General features: G+C 42.5%; 1 protein-coding gene across 1 annotated transcript in view; it reads right to left on the bottom strand.

The window, feature by feature from the left end:
* Positions 1-2,770: 2,770 nt before the first annotated feature.
* The window catches only part of GUCY1A1 (guanylate cyclase 1 soluble subunit alpha 1), an 80,045-nt gene continuing 66,346 nt past the window's right edge, over positions 2,771-16,469 (bottom strand). Inside the window, exons 6-8 of the mRNA XM_083172208.1 lie at positions 11,659-11,802; positions 10,472-10,626; positions 2,771-9,226 (exon numbers count right to left, since the gene is read on the bottom strand). Coding sequence (XP_083028334.1) covers positions 9,043-9,226; positions 10,472-10,626; positions 11,659-11,802 — 483 coding nt within the window. The 3' untranslated portion in view covers positions 2,771-9,042. The remainder of the gene's footprint in view (positions 9,227-10,471; positions 10,627-11,658; positions 11,803-16,469) is intronic.

The raw sequence follows: 16,469 nt of genomic DNA, 5'->3' as shown, positions 1-16,469 counted from the left end.
TGAATATATAATCTATATATAGATACTATAATTTGTGGACAGAAGCAGTCATGAAGAAGTAGGACAACCGCCCTCAGTTTCCTGCTCTTTTCTACTTTCAATCAAACAGTATTGTAACATACAAGGGGTGTGCAATATGTTTCCGGATTCTCAGTAAATAGGTAGAGTAGACAAAATGTGACTGTATGGTTGTGACCTGTAATCTTTAACTAAAGTTCTTGTGAAATGTCAAAGAACTGAACTGTATATAAGCAGCACTGCACACCAAAGAAAGCAGCATGGTCACTTTCTTCACAAACTCGCTGTGGAACTCAATAGAGGCCACAGAAGAACCATGATCTTCTATGACTACAAGAGTAGTCTGCGACAGCAGTAGCGTTTTGACTGACTGCAAGCTGTTTTTAAGGAGGAAGAGCCATCCATTGGGGGGGGGAGAGGGGCATTACCCCATGAATCCATGGCTAGGGCTGACTAGCTGGGGGGGGGTGTAATGCTATGATTTGTAGGGACCAATATAAACGTGTCTGCCGGCTGTGGCATTCCCTCCCTGGCCAGTGGAACCTGGTGCTGCTTTTAAACTACATTGGACCCCTACATCTTTTTTCCTGTAACTTTGGATACAGGACCATTCCAAGAGCCTGCTACTGTATTTTTTCAATCAGGGCCGACTCAGAGAGCCTAGGCTGTTCATGACCATGCGGCGGGTCGGAAGCACTTTATTTCTTACACTATCTTAGTTTAAGGGTTAAATTACCTAGTATGAGGGAACCCTTTCAAGAGAACTTTGCTCATTTTTGATAGCCCCTTTGACTTGTGAGCCAAAACAAGAAACTTTTCCTTCCCATTTTTTTCCATGCTGGTCTTACTCAGTTACATTTATTTCCTTGATGCAAAATATTACAGATCTCATTTGAGTCTCCATTTAATCCCATGCAGAGATCCATCTGATTTCATTCAGATCTATTGCCCCATGCAAATGTGTGTTGATGATGATGACTGCTACTTTAACTAGAGAATGGATATATTGGGATACGGTAATTAGGTCTACAGCAACTAGGTCGACAAGCATTGGGTCGACACCACTAGGTCAACAGGCAACAAGGTCAACGGGTCTTTAGGTCGACACAAGTATTAGGTGAACATGGGCAAGGTCGACAGTCAAAAGGTCGACATGGGGTTTTTCACTGTTTTTTTGAGCCGACATGTGCTGACAGGCGTTATTTCATGCCCTACCATCCACTAGAGTGTGGTGGGAGAATAAAATAGTGTGCCTGAAGCATTGCGAGTGAAGCGAGGGGATGCGGTGCACTTCAAACTGTGTCCATGTCGACATTTATTCAAAAAAAAATCCATGTCGACATTTTGACTGTCGGCCTTGCCCATGTTGACCTAATGCTTGTGTCGACCTAATGTCCTGTCGACCTAGACCCATGTTGACCTTGCTGCCTGTCAACCTAGTGGTGTCGACCCAATGCTTGTGGATCTAGTTGTTGTAGACCAAAGAAGCCACACCCGATATATTTGGCTGGTTGAATACAGGCAGAAATATGCATTGAATTTGTAAAGTGTGCAATTGCATCTGCTTTACATGCTGTACAGGCTTAAAGTAATCATATGCACAATGAAACATAATGCTTTACTGAATCTCCCCCTAATGCTCAGTATAAGTCTCATTGACCAGCCCACCTACTGTGTAACCGATTTCATAAGCTATACCCCCTAACCAATCAGCCACTCGATATGTCTGGCCAGACGTGACAACTGTGCTGTCATTTAAATTTGCCTGTCCAGTATTGATGTCAATGTCCGTGGGCAATCCCCTGCACCTCTTTTGCCTGCTTCTGCAGCAGTGGAGGCAGGAGACCTGATTATGAGACCTTCCACTGCCCGTGGCACCGCTGAGCTGGAGATCAAACAGATGGCGCCGCTATCCAGGAGACCGGGCTGCCGGTGAAAGGAAGCAGCCCCCCTGCTCCTTTCTCGGTCCTGCTCATGCTGCTGATCCTGTGAGTGTCCAGGACGTCCCTTCCCGGCTGCTGTCACTGTCTCCCTGCCGCCAGTGCTGCGTTATGCAGTGTGTGGTGAGTACTGCGTGGATAATGCTAGTGTACATGAAGGGGGATCCGGTGTGTCACCTCATTATGTGTGACCCTGTTCACCCTTTCTTGTACCTCCCTGTGCCCCTCTCACACACCATCTCCTGTGCCCACCCTATGCCCCCTCATGTGTGGCGACGGGACACACACACACACAAATGAATCACATGCACCAGGCCCCAACCCTCTACCAACTCTCCAATTACAGTAGCTTAAGAGGTCATGTTGTATCCATCCCTGCTGTCCTCCATGGCTTGTGTGTGTTTTCCATTTAGGGCCTCTATATATGTTTGTGTTTTTTTTTCAAATGCAACACTTGATTTTTGATGATTTTTTCCCCCTGTGGTGGCCAATGGGTCTTTCAATGGTATTTGTTATTTTCCTTTGGGGGTTCATGTGTTTTGTTTGATCAAATCACACAGGCCAGATGTGATAGCCTCGGAGTTCGGTGGCCGTGTGATATCCCAGCCAAACTATGCAAAATCTGGTGCTCAGATTCTGCTTGGCATTAAACTGCGCATGCGCAGGCCAATTCCGAAATTGGACGCTCCAATACTGGTATTCAAATCCTGGGATTGCGCTGATCCTGGGATTGGCCACCCTAAGTAAGTTATTGACTGTTACTTTGATGAAATCTAGCGACAGTAAAAAAAAAGACAACCACCGATAAATAATGACGTATAATAAAAACATTTATTGCTATGACAAGTACAGTTTACAATATGAGTTTCAAAATAGAATTTAATAAAAGTACAAAGCACATATTGCTTGATGCTCACATCCAGTAAGCCAATGCTTGTCTCATAACAAGTACATTCCAGGGACCAATGGTGAAAACACATTCTGCCTGAGAAGTGGTTATATCTTAGCTGGCCAATCAGTACAACACATTAACTCTGAGAAGTTCTCGGTGACATATTTGTTCTACAGTTGTTGTTGTTTTTAATTGCAGCATTACATAATAATAACGGATAACAATGTAATGATCGTATTACTTAAACATACCACAGTTTTTTCAAGGCATTCCCAAATAAATACCGCTACAAGCTGCAGAAGCAATATCAGTACAACAACTAAAACTAAATACTATTTTTATCGGAAGCTACTCATTGTAACAGTATTTGGCAACATCAGTAGGAAGACTGTTAAATTTCCATCTGCATAATCTCAGACACTTACATAGACAGTAATATTAATATTAAGTATATTTAAGCAACTTTTAACATTTAAAAATAACCATTGTTTTTGTAAAATATATTTATAAGAAACACAGAAAATATACTTGTTAATTGCATGCACTGTATATACTATACAAAAATGTATTATATATTTATATATAAAATGCAGCACTCCAAAGTGATTGGAGACAGCTGTATAGGTGCCTTACACATACGCACACACACAAGCGCGCGTGCGCACAAACATACAGTTTGGCAATCTCAGGGTTTAAAGCAACAATAGGAAGCATATTGTGATGTGAAGATTACCACTTACGCTAGCACACTTCTGTGTGTGTATGCTTTGTTTTGTATAAAAATAAGCTCTGCAAGTGTTAGGAGTATTGTATGTATTAGTACTTAGGGGGTTATTCAGGTTAGTTCGCACGGACCAGAACATTTGCACGGGGACCGATGGTGAACGTATGCGCATGGTCATTTCTAAGCATGTGCATATGCTGGGTGCGTGTGGCCATGGTGAATAGACTGTTCCCCCGGTGCACGCTCCCAAGGTGTTTCATGGGCGTTCCCATGGTAATCGAACCATGATGTTGGTGCCGGGTAGCTGACATCATCAGATGTCAGCTGCCCACCTACTTCCCCCCCGAAGTGCACGCAAATTGAATTGACCTGAGAATGTGATTGACCGGGCGGGTTTTATGACTGGCAAGGCTGCTAATTCGCAGCCTTGCAAATCAACCAGAATAACCCCCTTAGTGCATTACCTTAATTGTATACAACCTTTGTAAAAAAATAAATAAATAATGTTCATAGATTATGTTGTGTACAAATAGGCTAATGTGGTCAGATAATATAATGGGATTGGGAAAAATACGGAATTGACCGGACTGGCTCCGTACAGCAAACTCTGCCATTCAGAAGCTTGTAGTGCTGGTGTCTTGTCCTGGTGGGTGTTTGTGACAGCTATCACCAGGGAGATTAGATGTTAAGAGATTGCAGCCTCCCATTATGGGATGGGGTCATGGTAAAAACCCGGAACGGTCCAGACCATGGGCCTTATTCTGATCTGAGCTCAGTACAAATTTGTTTGGAAAATGGGCAAAACCATGTGCACTGCAGGTGGGAAAAATGTAACATGTGCAGAGAGAGTTAGATTTGGGTGAGTTATTTTGTTTCTGTGCAGGTTAAATACTGGCTGCATTATTTTTACACTGCAATTTAGATTTCAGTTTCAGCACACCCCACCCAAATTTTACTCTCTTTGCACAGGTTGCATCTGCTCCACCTGCAGTGCAAATGGTTTTGCCCATTTTCCGAACAAATTTGTACTGAGCTCAGATCAGAATAAGGCCCCATATGCCGATGCTCTAATATCTCCCTCCCTGGCTCTACATTAACAGATGTCACAGGCAACCCAGGGACAGGAAACCCCCTACACAGGGCTGAATGGGGGCTCGCACTACAAACTACAAGTTCCAGAGTTTGCTGCAGGGAGTTGATCCGTTACGGCGTACCAGGGTCCAGACAGCTCCGGTTTTTCCTCACTCCCTAATAAAATGCCTATGTCTTCCCTTACTGCCTATTATCGTGTTATGAGTTGTTTAAAAATGTTAATGCAGATACAGTATAAGCATGTGTTTATTAATGCACTTGAGAGTCATAATAGACATCTTAAAGGAAAAAAAAAACAGTCCAGTATCCAACTGTAATTAGCCACAAAATGTATTGGACATTTTGACTTCCATTTGTCTTAAATAAATGCTCCGTCTATAAATATAATAATTGTCTTTAATAAATCAAGCAGATGTTAAGATAAATAGTGTATCCTCACAGGTTTAAACGACCTCAAGGGTCTCATAGCATTTATTATTGAAGTTTTTTTTGGACTAGCACCAAATGGAAGACTCTTTTCGAAACAAAAACAGTGACCCTATATGGGATGTAGAGATATGGAAAAAAAAGTGAAATATGATATATATGAAGTCCTTGCAGTGAGACTGTTTAGATTTGCAATCTAGTATCCAGGAAGCATGTATCATTATAGTGCAGGAGGATAGTGTGAGAGTGGTGTGTAATTCAAAAACAGTGGGTAGATTCAAATACAGAGAAATACTTAAAAAATACAAGGAAGCCTTTTGCTAATATTGGTACATACATTCTATAATTTACCAAAATAGGACTACAGTACATGATTAGAGTGTGTATGTACAAAGAAAAACGGTGTTGATAAAAAAAAACAATCATAGAGTTAGGATTTTTGAAGATTTCACAAAAAGTTACATTCTCTGGGCTATCACATAAGGGGCATAATTCAGACTTTACCACTAATTAGAGAATTTGCAAATCAAGCGATTATCTCAACAACTGTGCCTGCAAACTGATCACATACGATGCATACGAGTGGGATATTAGCAGAAGAAAATGTGTATGGATTGCCAATGTAATCCTCTCGCAGTTTGAGAGACAGGAGCTGGTGTTTGTGGACAGAATCCTGCCATTTTCTGGGTGAGTTGGAAAAATTGCAGACATGCCCATATGTTTTTAAGTAGGGTCTGTGATATCAGCGATAACCACTTCCACCCTGTCTCAGTCCCAGATTAGTGCAAGCCTCAGACCTACTTACATTTGCACAGACAGTAAAATTGTTTCAATGGTTTGTGAATTGCAATTATCTTGCAATTTTGCAAATGGCGGTTACTCCTTCTATCTGGGTGCTTACTCCACAAATGCAAATTACTCCACAATGCAAATTCTCACGTTAGCGGTCAAGTCTAAATAAGGCCCATGTCTCCTCAGTACAGTGTGTTCTGTATTGTGGGGACTCTGGAGCAGATTCCTTAGTGTCACACATAAGTCAGCTGCAGATGCAACCACATTTTGTGCTCAGAAATGAATGCGGACCTTCATCTGTATTCAAATTAACCATCCATGTGGATGCACTTCTATATAGCTTTCAGAACTATCAGAGTTGATTTGCATCAGCTCTATACTTTGTGCCAATGATCCAACAGATGGATTTTCAGCATACGCACAATCCTAAATAGCGCACAACTGTGTCTAACCACCCATGTTGCACTTCTCTACTTCTCTACATGCCGCACGATTTATTGCATGTAAGCCTGGGGAGCTGAAGGCAGGGGACGGCAGAATTAAAAAAGGCCTATGCAAATGACTGGGCGGCCACTTATTGGCTGAGAGCTCTGTCAGACAATCAGCGGCCTCCTACTCGGACAGCCACTGTGAGCTCTCTCAGCCAGTCTTTTTAATTGAATTTTTCAATTCTTGTTATCGGAAACATTTGGAGTGCTAAATTTATCTTACATGCACTTGCGATTTGGGCCGATTTCATGCCTCGCATAGTGTATGGAGGCCTTTAAACCCATGGTAAAATTTGAGAAGGGCTTAAAACATTTTTTAAACGTGTCACTCTCTGCTAAAGGTTTTGTTTGTATTTTTTTCCTTAAAGCCCAACTTATAACAGTTCATTCCCATAGACATCATTATGGTTTTTAATCATTTATTTTTAACTGACACAGTACATTTTGTACCTTTTTTATTTACACGAATCTGGAATAATTTTCCTGGAAGTTGCACTATAACTCAGTGTTTCCATCATACTTGTAGATGACATTGCTATGGCTGCCACTGGCTGTTTGTACTCAGGAGACTCTGTAAGGTCCCAGGATGCCCTTCCACAGTTTTAACATGCCCTGATAGCAAAACTTTGGCAAGGCATGCTGAGAAATTAGTCCATCAGCAGCTCGAGGCTGCATATTGCCCAACTCTGCAGGAGCATAACCTGATCTGTTAGCCTACAGCAGTCAGTCACTAAGCTCTTTGGTGGTACTGTGATGGCAGAGAAAGATAGGGTGGGGCAGCAATGTTTAATTCTATCAACGTTCTAAAACCTCAGTTACATCTGGGCCGGGATGTAATGGGAAACAAATTTAGCAGCTGCGAAAAAGTCTAACAAAATTGGACATTATAATGCCCAACTTTTTACCGGTACTTGGCCAATGTAATGTAGATACAGTCTGCAGATACAGTCACAATTATACACACAAAAAAAAGACATGCCGCATATCATTGTATGTGACTGTATCTGCATACCAAATTATGTTACCGTGTTTTGCTGGAAAACACTGTAACAAAACATTTTCAGTTACATACATAATACACCATTCTGCATATCATTTAAATCGGCAGAAGCTGCTTGTGCATCCAATTCGCATAGTGATGCATTTTACAGGGGGGAAAAATGCACAAATGACAGTTCATTAGCTATTTTGAGCTATTTCGAAGTATATTTTGGATTTGTATGGATAGATCTATGTTTACTTGTTGTAAATGTGCTGTAAATATGTACTTGGAATTGAGTTTGAACTTTGCAGAATAGAACTCACCCCCCCCCCCCCCCCCAAAAAAAAAAGCAGCTCTATTTAGGTCTAACTTTGTAGCTCAGTTTTGTGTCCATCTTTCTAACTCAGACTATTTATTACTTTGGCCAAGTTGTATGTTTAACATGGACAAAACATCTGGATCCGACTATTTACTGGGTGCTCCTATTCGATCCAATAACTTTTAATGAACTCCCTGATTGGCCAACTTTGCAAAATGTCCGACTTTTGCAGAAAAATCTGACATTTCACAAAATCACATCACACTTGCCTCCCATTACATCCTGGCCCATGTATTATGTAGCTGAGTTTGCACAATACACTTAGTAGGCAATAAATCATTAATAAAATCTTTACTTAAACCCATAAGAAAAATTAACATCTCTATGTGATAAGTATAGTAAATTAAAGAACATACTCTTTACACTGGACTGTACCTTTAGATAAATGTCATAGGGATGGACCTATTACTTGGCAAACACTATCATGCAGAAAATATACCTACAGATGTTTCCTTATAGTACAAGTGTTCATATGCCCTATGCATTGAGAGGTGTAGGGTATTTATGTCACACACAGGTCTTGTTTGCATCACAAAATACCCTTCAGGGCACACTAAAGATGATGGGCAGTGACATTATACGCACAGGTATTACCTTTAAACGTGAAACTTGTTATGAGAAAAAGCCACGGTTGCTGCCGTACTGCACTTCTGCACTCAGATTCAGAATTATTCTCACACAGGCGTCGCAAATCAAATTGATCAGTGCAATTTAGCACGCTCATTGTGACTGCTTTGTCCGGGTCCTGATGCCCAGGCTATTTATCACCACTTGAGCTTCTGTGTACTGTATGAGTACACATCTGCAGTTTTTTTTAGAAATGTTAGTATGCCATTTTGATAAAAAAATAAATAAAAAAAATTGGCAATTGCAATACAAAAAAAAGTATATTAACAAAATAGGGAGCTTAAATAAATCTTTTTTTTTGGTGATGAAAATACATTTATCATGAATTGCGACTATATTATTTCCACAAGTTTAAAAAAATATATGCCTTAAAACATATTAGCTATTTTTCTACAAATGACTTATCACAAAAATTGGCATGACAAAAAAAAAACAACAAGTAGAAAATACACCTAATTTAATTTTAGTATAAATAGGCAATTCTTGTGATTTTTTTTTTTTTTTTTATAATTTTAGATCTGTGGAACCTTTTTTGTGTGCAGTTATATATCGGCATTGTGAATTACAAGCAAATCAGGAGATGTATGTTTAAAAAAAAAAATACAAATAAAAAGGAAGACCATATCATTTAAAGCAGTATTTCTACAGAAAATGGTACAAATAAATTAGATAAAAAAGGAGCCTATTTTGTTTTACTGAAATGTGAATCTTCAACAGGCTTTTTTTGGCACCAAGTATTGTTCAGCAGTTCTTTATCAGGAGCTTCAAGAAAATAACATATACCAGGAATATCAGAAGGAAAGTTTGGCGGAAGATCATCTCTTGATCGAGGTATGAACTTGAAACCTTCGAATTCCTTAAGCAAACTGAAAGAATAATGACATTTATGAATCGGATCACTAAATAAAAGAGGTGCATATACATTTATATGGTTTATATATTCCTTTTATGCATTTATACACACCACCATACTTAACCCTTTGAGTGCCAACATCTCCCTTAGAGATGTGCAAAATAACTGCTAAAAATACCAGCGTCATTCACATTTGTTATATAAATTCAAATAAAAAATGCTGTTTAAAAAAATATTTTATTTCCTATATAAGGTAAACTGAAAGGGTTAATTACTTTAAAGTATTCCCTATCTTGTCCTGTTTTTAAATTATTCATATAATGCATCTAAAAAATATACAGCTCCTTCCACTGGTTCTCTCCTTCACATAGGTATTGCACATTATTTTACATATACAGTATAGTTAATTTCCAACCATAATTAACTACACTATATACATAATAACTGGTTCTTTGAACCTACTATTTAGTATGCCGATAAATTATTTTAATTTTGAAAGTAGAATGGACATTGCGGCTATTGAACAAACATGTTTGTGAGTGGTTGTATGCGCTCAGGAGCAGGGCCCTTCACCTTCTTGTTCTCTCCCTGTTCTCTAGTGCATTCCCACGTACAGCCAGCAACTCTGTTCCTTCCAGGGCCCTGGGTCATGGAATATTGCTGTACTGTCACTCACTTATTGTAAAGTACTTGTCTAAAGATTTCATTATTGACTGTTTCCCCTCAAATTGTACCAGTTCATACTAAATAGTTTGGTTTTGACGCTGTTAACATTTCTTTTAACTTCTGAGTAAGACTGTGGCCATACACACGCAGATTTATCTTCAGATCTAGCTGGTTGGAACAAAAACATGGTTATGGATGAGAGCACATTACAGTTGACCATTTGCTTGGAAATGCTGGAAAGCTGACAAACTGTCACTCATCCATAACCATATTTTTGTTCCAACCAGCCAGATCTGAAGAGAAATCTTACTAGTGTATGGGCACCTTAAGACTGTGGCCACGTATTCTGAGCGACAGAACTGAGCCAACTGAGCCATTTTGTCTGCATATGGAATTGTAGCCAACACCCTTTACTGCCCATAAATGGTGCGTGACTGTCAATCACTTTACAAATAAACCCTCACATGCATGAGAAGTGGCTAAAAAAAATCACCTTTGTACAAAATCGACGCCCATTTCCAAATGAAGACCTTAGAATTTTCATTACATAGCACAGCACAAGATAATGTTGACGACAAGAAAGAAACTGTACCTGTAAGTCGTAGGGCTGACATTGATTTTTCTTGGTATACTGCATGATTCAAACTTATTGGCAAGAGTAACATTGTTTCCAAAAAGGCAATATCGTGGCATCCTTACTCCCACAACACCAGCAAACACTGAGCCAGAATGTAGACCAATACGCATCTATAGAAAAAAAAACATGAATATGTAATTCAATTCTCAGTATAGCATGTTTTGGGCCCCATACATCAGAAATCACAATTAATGGTTTTCCAGATCCAGTGATTTTTTTTGGCCAGATAAGTGGTTTCTACAATCTATTTGACTTGCCCACACATTACAGATTTATTTCAGTGATCGGCAGATTTTTCCCATCTAAATATTGCATCTTCATATCTGGAAAGTGCCCATACATCACCTCAATCGATTGTCATTTCAGATGTTACTTCTTTTCATAATTTAAATAGAAGAAGACGAAACGGGAATGCCCACACATATAAAAAAGAACCGCAGATAATAGATTATTAAACATGTTTAAAAATCTGATTCAGCAATCGATTGGCCATCCCGATCAATTTTTGATCGGGATTGAGCAAAACATGGACCTAAGATGGAAGGTCTCAGAGGTCATTAAGCAAGTCCCTTAAGTGAAAATAGGAACGGTTTATTACATTGCCGTAACTAGACATATTAGTACCCTGTGCCAGAAAGTGAATTGGTGAAACCCCCCCACAGTTAAATTAGGAACAGTTCGTGCTGAAGGTGCCCGTAAAAAATGTAGGGGTGAGTAGTGTGACTTGTACACAGTGGGGGTTATTCTGTTTCAATTGGTCTCCCGCACGTTCGCACGGGGGACCGATTTTTCGCGACTTCAAATGTGCATAGGTTTTTATGCGTATGTGCAGCCGTTGTGTGAGTGCCCACAGCGTTCGCACACAGAAGTCCGGGCGGGGGACGCAGAGAAGCATGGGGAGCCGGGCCTATGGGAATGTCCAGCATTTCACAGGCGTTTCCATGAGAATGCTAGCCGTTTACATGGTAATTCCCTGGTGACGTGGGTACGGGGGGGCGGGTAGCTGACGTCAGCTACCCGCCCCCTGTCCTCGCACAGGGCACCCGCAGGTCTAAAACACCATAAAGGTGCCATTTCTCCCCCCTACCAGCACACATTAATAATTAATACTTTACATGAATCTAAAGTATATGGTAACTGACCTTGATAGGCTCACCATGAGGGGACGTGACTTCATCTGAAAGTTCCATCATTTTCAAAGCCATCAGAGCAACCTGAAATGCATGTGTCTCACTTTCCCTATGTAATCCTCCGGCTACACAGTATGCATCACCAATAGTTTCCACCTACAAATATATTAAAGGATATCTGCTTTATAAACATATTCAATATGTATTGTAATTATGGCACTTTACCTGTGATTGCGGGATGCATGATGCCAACGCTCACATATGCCTAATGCAGCAAAAACACTATATACATATAGGGTGAGGAAAAAAGAACTCACAGATTTTAAAGATGAACAAAAAGTCATGGTAAATACTATTCAAAATTTTAGTACACAATCTTAAAGTGCACGGAATACAGTTTATTTCTAATTGGTTTTGAATATGATATTGTCATTTATTGGCATGTATCAACCTTCAGTTCATAAATGGTTCTTGGTTGATGCTTGTAGACCTCAGTTTGTGGATGGCCTCGTTGTCTGTGTCATAAAGCTGATGAGGATTGTTTTCCACCCCGCAAATGAAAACTGTGCTTGTTATTCCTTTTTAGTGCCAAGTGAATTTGTCAAAATAGGTGTGAAAATTGGCAAGCAAACATTTTTATTCAGCATAATGACCTGTAATGTGTACCTTATATGGGAAATAGAATCTTTTTACACATTGGCCCTTATTCTGGTTGGTGCGGTAATATCCGCGTGCGTTCTTGCCGCCGATGTTTTGTGTCTGCGCATGTGCAGAGGCGTCTCTGCTTATGTGCGAGCGGAACACACGGCCACATTCCGCATGAAATGTGTACACTACGAACAGGTGGAGAGGGGTGTGAAGGGCTGTTCGGGCTCATTACCATATGTTTACACCCCGCGTTTCATGGGCGTTCCCATGCAAACGCTGGGCGTACGTATGGTAATGCAGCCGTGACGCACGTGTAGGGGGCGGACATATGACATTGCCGGATGTCAGCTGCCCCCCCAGATCCCTGCTTTTGCACGGAGAAATGCCCGTGTGGTCTGAGGTTGCGGGAGCTGCCTGGCCATTCGGTCCTGCATTCATCGAATGATGGGGGAGGTTCCCTGAGATGGAGGAGGTGTATTCATGAGAAATACACGTGCGGTCCGTTCGGACAGCTTCTTACCGCGTACGGACGGAGTTGGCGATCCGTATGGAAGGCGGGGTTTAGGATGCACGGTGCTGGCCGCATATTCGCATCCGGCTGCACCGATCAGAATAAGGGCCATTATTTTTTATCTGCGTTTATATAACAAATGTGAGCGGCGCTGGCATTTTGACCGGATATTAGCACTCAAAGGGTTAACACAGCCAGACAAATGAAGGTGAGCTTCGTAAAGAAATCACACCTTAATGATTGGTCGAGTGATGTGAATCTTCTGAAATCAACTACAAAATGTGTATCACGAATAAAGACCAACATCTGGCTGATTTCATAAATTAGATTAAGAGCCTGATTCAGACCTGTTCGCTAGGCTGAACATATGTTCGCAGCATATCGAACAGGTAACCCCTATCTTGCCACCTGAATCCCCTCACTAGCATGTGAGGGGATGTGTACGCGAACACATCCCCGCGCATGAGGCTGCCTGGATGAAAAATAATTTGAGGGTCACTGACCAATCAAATGATCTTTCCTACGTTCGTGGATAAAAGTAAGTCTATACCGAGAAGTCTATACTTACGTTTAGCCAGGATGGAGATGGTCGAAAAGGCAACCTCGCTGACGTCATGTGACGTCAGTGGTGGGCTGGGCCAGGGGGCAGGGTGCCATGTGCCCCCCGGGCCACTTGGTGTCCTAGCGCTTTGGGCCACCTTAAAATGTCCTGGTGGTCCAGTGTTGCTACAGCGTCAGCTATGGCTGAGACCCTTCAACATTGCAGCAGCCGTGGCAGTCAACAGCCGCGGCAGTCACGCAGCCAGGAGAGGGTGCCAAGCAGCGCCGGGGAGACAGTGCAGAGCAGCGGCCGCCTGCTGGGAAGACCCGAGCAGCGGCCACCGGCCTGGAGAGAGTGCCGAGCAGCGGCCGGAGAGTGCCGAGGATCAAGACAGGCAGTGGTCAGGGAGCAGGTGCAAATCTGCGGCCAGGGAGCGGGAGCAGAGCAGCGGCTGGTGCTGGGGCCAAGAGACCAACTGATGCTGGTGAGAGGACTTGCCTCCCCTACCCACATCACTCCTCTTTCCCCTCACCCAACCACATCACCCCTATAATCTCACTCCCTCTTGCCCCCTATCATCTCCCCCCCTTCTCCCTCCAGCACCTCTCCTGTCAACTCACCCTCTCTGTCAACTTGTCACTTCACCCCCTTCTCAAGTAACCCCTGGCCACCTCACCCCCTCTTGCCCCCCCCCCATCACCTCACCCTCCCTTTGCCCCCCCCAGCACCTCAACCTCCCTTTGCCCCCCCAGCACCTCAACCTCCCTTTGCCCCCCCCCCAGCACCTCAACCTCCCTTTGCCCCCCCCCCCCAGCACCTCAACCTCCCTTCGCCCCCTCTCACCTAACCGTTGGGCACCTCACCCCGGGTCACCTAACCCCCTATCACCCCTCTATTACCTCAGCCCCCCCAGTGAGCTTAATGACATGCCTCCTTTTGAGCGACCACACCCCTTTTTTGGGCCGGTGCTCTGTACTTGCCCCCTAGGCTAATCGTTGCCAGCCAGCCCCTGTGTGACGTCAGCCCCATGCAGGCATCCAGAGCGACCATCTCGGTGAGTGCGAAACTCGGCAAAGCTGTTCTCTCCTGAGGTAAGAGCATACGCATATTTGTGCATGCACAACCCCAAACTTCGTGGGAAGGGGCTGAATTCGGACCTGTATGAATGGGTATGAATCGGCCCCTAAGAACTAACATTTATAAGAGCATTTACCATACCTTTTCTTGTTAACATTTAAAGTCTGGGAGGGTTTTTGTTGACTCACCCAGTATTGGAAACTGGTGCAGATGGCGGAACATGTACTGAGAAAAGGTTATGATCGCAACTTGTACATTACACTAAAACATTTATATTAACAGAATCTCTGCAGTGACAGCAGATGCTGGAAGAATGTTAGCGGCTAGCACTGATCTATGATGAAGTACTGTGAAAGAAATGGTACTGTGGGTTTGATAAAGAGTTAGGGGGAAATTTACGAAAGTACCCTGCAGAATTAAAAATTGGAAAAAAAAGTAGGAAAGGGGCACATCCTTGCTAAACTCTAAATTGCAGTGTAATTTAGAGTTTAGGGGTTATTTTGGTTCACTCTTTCTGACAAATTCCTTCTGAGATGGACAAAACCATGTGCACTGCAGGTGGGGCAGATGTTACTTGTGCAGAGAGAAATAGATTTGGGTGGGGTTTTATTTCAAAGTGAGATCTATATTGCAGTGTAAATGCAGCCAGTATTTTCCCTGCAGAGCAACAAAATAACTCACCCAAACCTAATTCTCTCTGCACATGTTATATCTGCAGTGCACATGGTTTTGTCCATCTTAGGATTTTGGCAGAAAGAGTGAACCAAAATAACCCCCATATTGAGGGTATCATTTTTACATGCTTGGAAAGCAAAAATTGCATTTGCACCTCTTAAATAGTAAAATACAGTAGTTTGTCCAGTTGAAATTTATCACCCTTAGGGCTATATTTACTAACAGGTGGCTTTTATAGAAACAGAGAAGTTGCCAATAGCAGCCAATCAGATTCTGGCTATTATGTTCCAAAAGGTGCTAATAGCAGTCTAGTGCAATGCAGCTAGGTGGCATAACATTGATAGGGAGGGAGGGGTATAGTGTAGAGCAGTGGTGTCAAACTCATGGTCCTCCAGCTGTTGTGGATGGATTGCTAAAACTGTGGCAGGGCATGCTGGTACGTGTAGTTCCACAACAGCTAGAGGGCCATGCGTTTGATACCACTGGTGTAGAGCAAGACATAAAGTTGAACAGAATACACATGGTGAGATTTGCTATTCGACTTGCTATGCAATCTTTGCTAACTCGTGCTTTTCACAACATACAATTCATGCTATCTACACGAGATTTGCACCATATAGTCACTGCTGCCCTATCTATCTGGGTTTCGATTTGTGCTGTCCCGAGAGCATGCATTGGGATCGCAAGGTAAAAAACCTGTGCGATCTGCATACGACCCCGATGCAATTTTGACGATTTTGTACACACCATAAGAGTATTGAAACTGAAATGATTTCTCCTTATGAAAAAGTTCCATGTGTCTTTACAATAGGCGTGTTTATACCATCAGGGACAGCCCCTAACATGTATAATACAATGGGCCAGATGCACTAAGCTTCAAAAGTGATAAAATGGAGAGTGATAAACAGCCAGCCAATCAGCTCCTACCTGCCATGTCACAGACTGTGTTTGAAAATTGTCAGGCAGGAGCTGATTGGTTGCTTATCACTTTCCATTTTATCACTTTTGAAGCTTAGTGCATCTGGCAGTCGTTGGGAGGCAGTCTGCAGGTGTTTTGTGCCGCGGGAGTGCTACACGGGTGGCAGAGGGTTCGGGTGGAGGAGATGCAGCATGCGCAGTGTGACCTATGATTAAGTCACACTGCGAAGGCCACATGCCGGGGTCAGGAACAGCCAGGCAGCACCTGAGCAGCATTAGACTGGACAACCCAGACATTTTGGGGCCACCCAACTCCTGATTCATGGCAAAATGCTTTTAGTAAAACTGTATAGTAACAAAAGACAAGTTCTGTCCAGTGGTGCCGAGAGGGGAGGCTGGTACTTTTCACCGTCTGATGGAGGGTCCCGGGTTCCGCTCCCCCATTGCAGGGAG

The sequence above is a fragment of the Crinia signifera genome, chromosome 1 (genome assembly GCF_055691185.1).
Source record: "Crinia signifera chromosome 1, ASM5569118v1, whole genome shotgun sequence".
Classification (NCBI taxonomy): domain Eukaryota; kingdom Metazoa; phylum Chordata; class Amphibia; order Anura; family Myobatrachidae; genus Crinia; species Crinia signifera.
The sequence above is the reverse complement of the archived record's forward strand: the minus strand, read 5'-3'. Positions and strand labels throughout refer to the sequence as shown.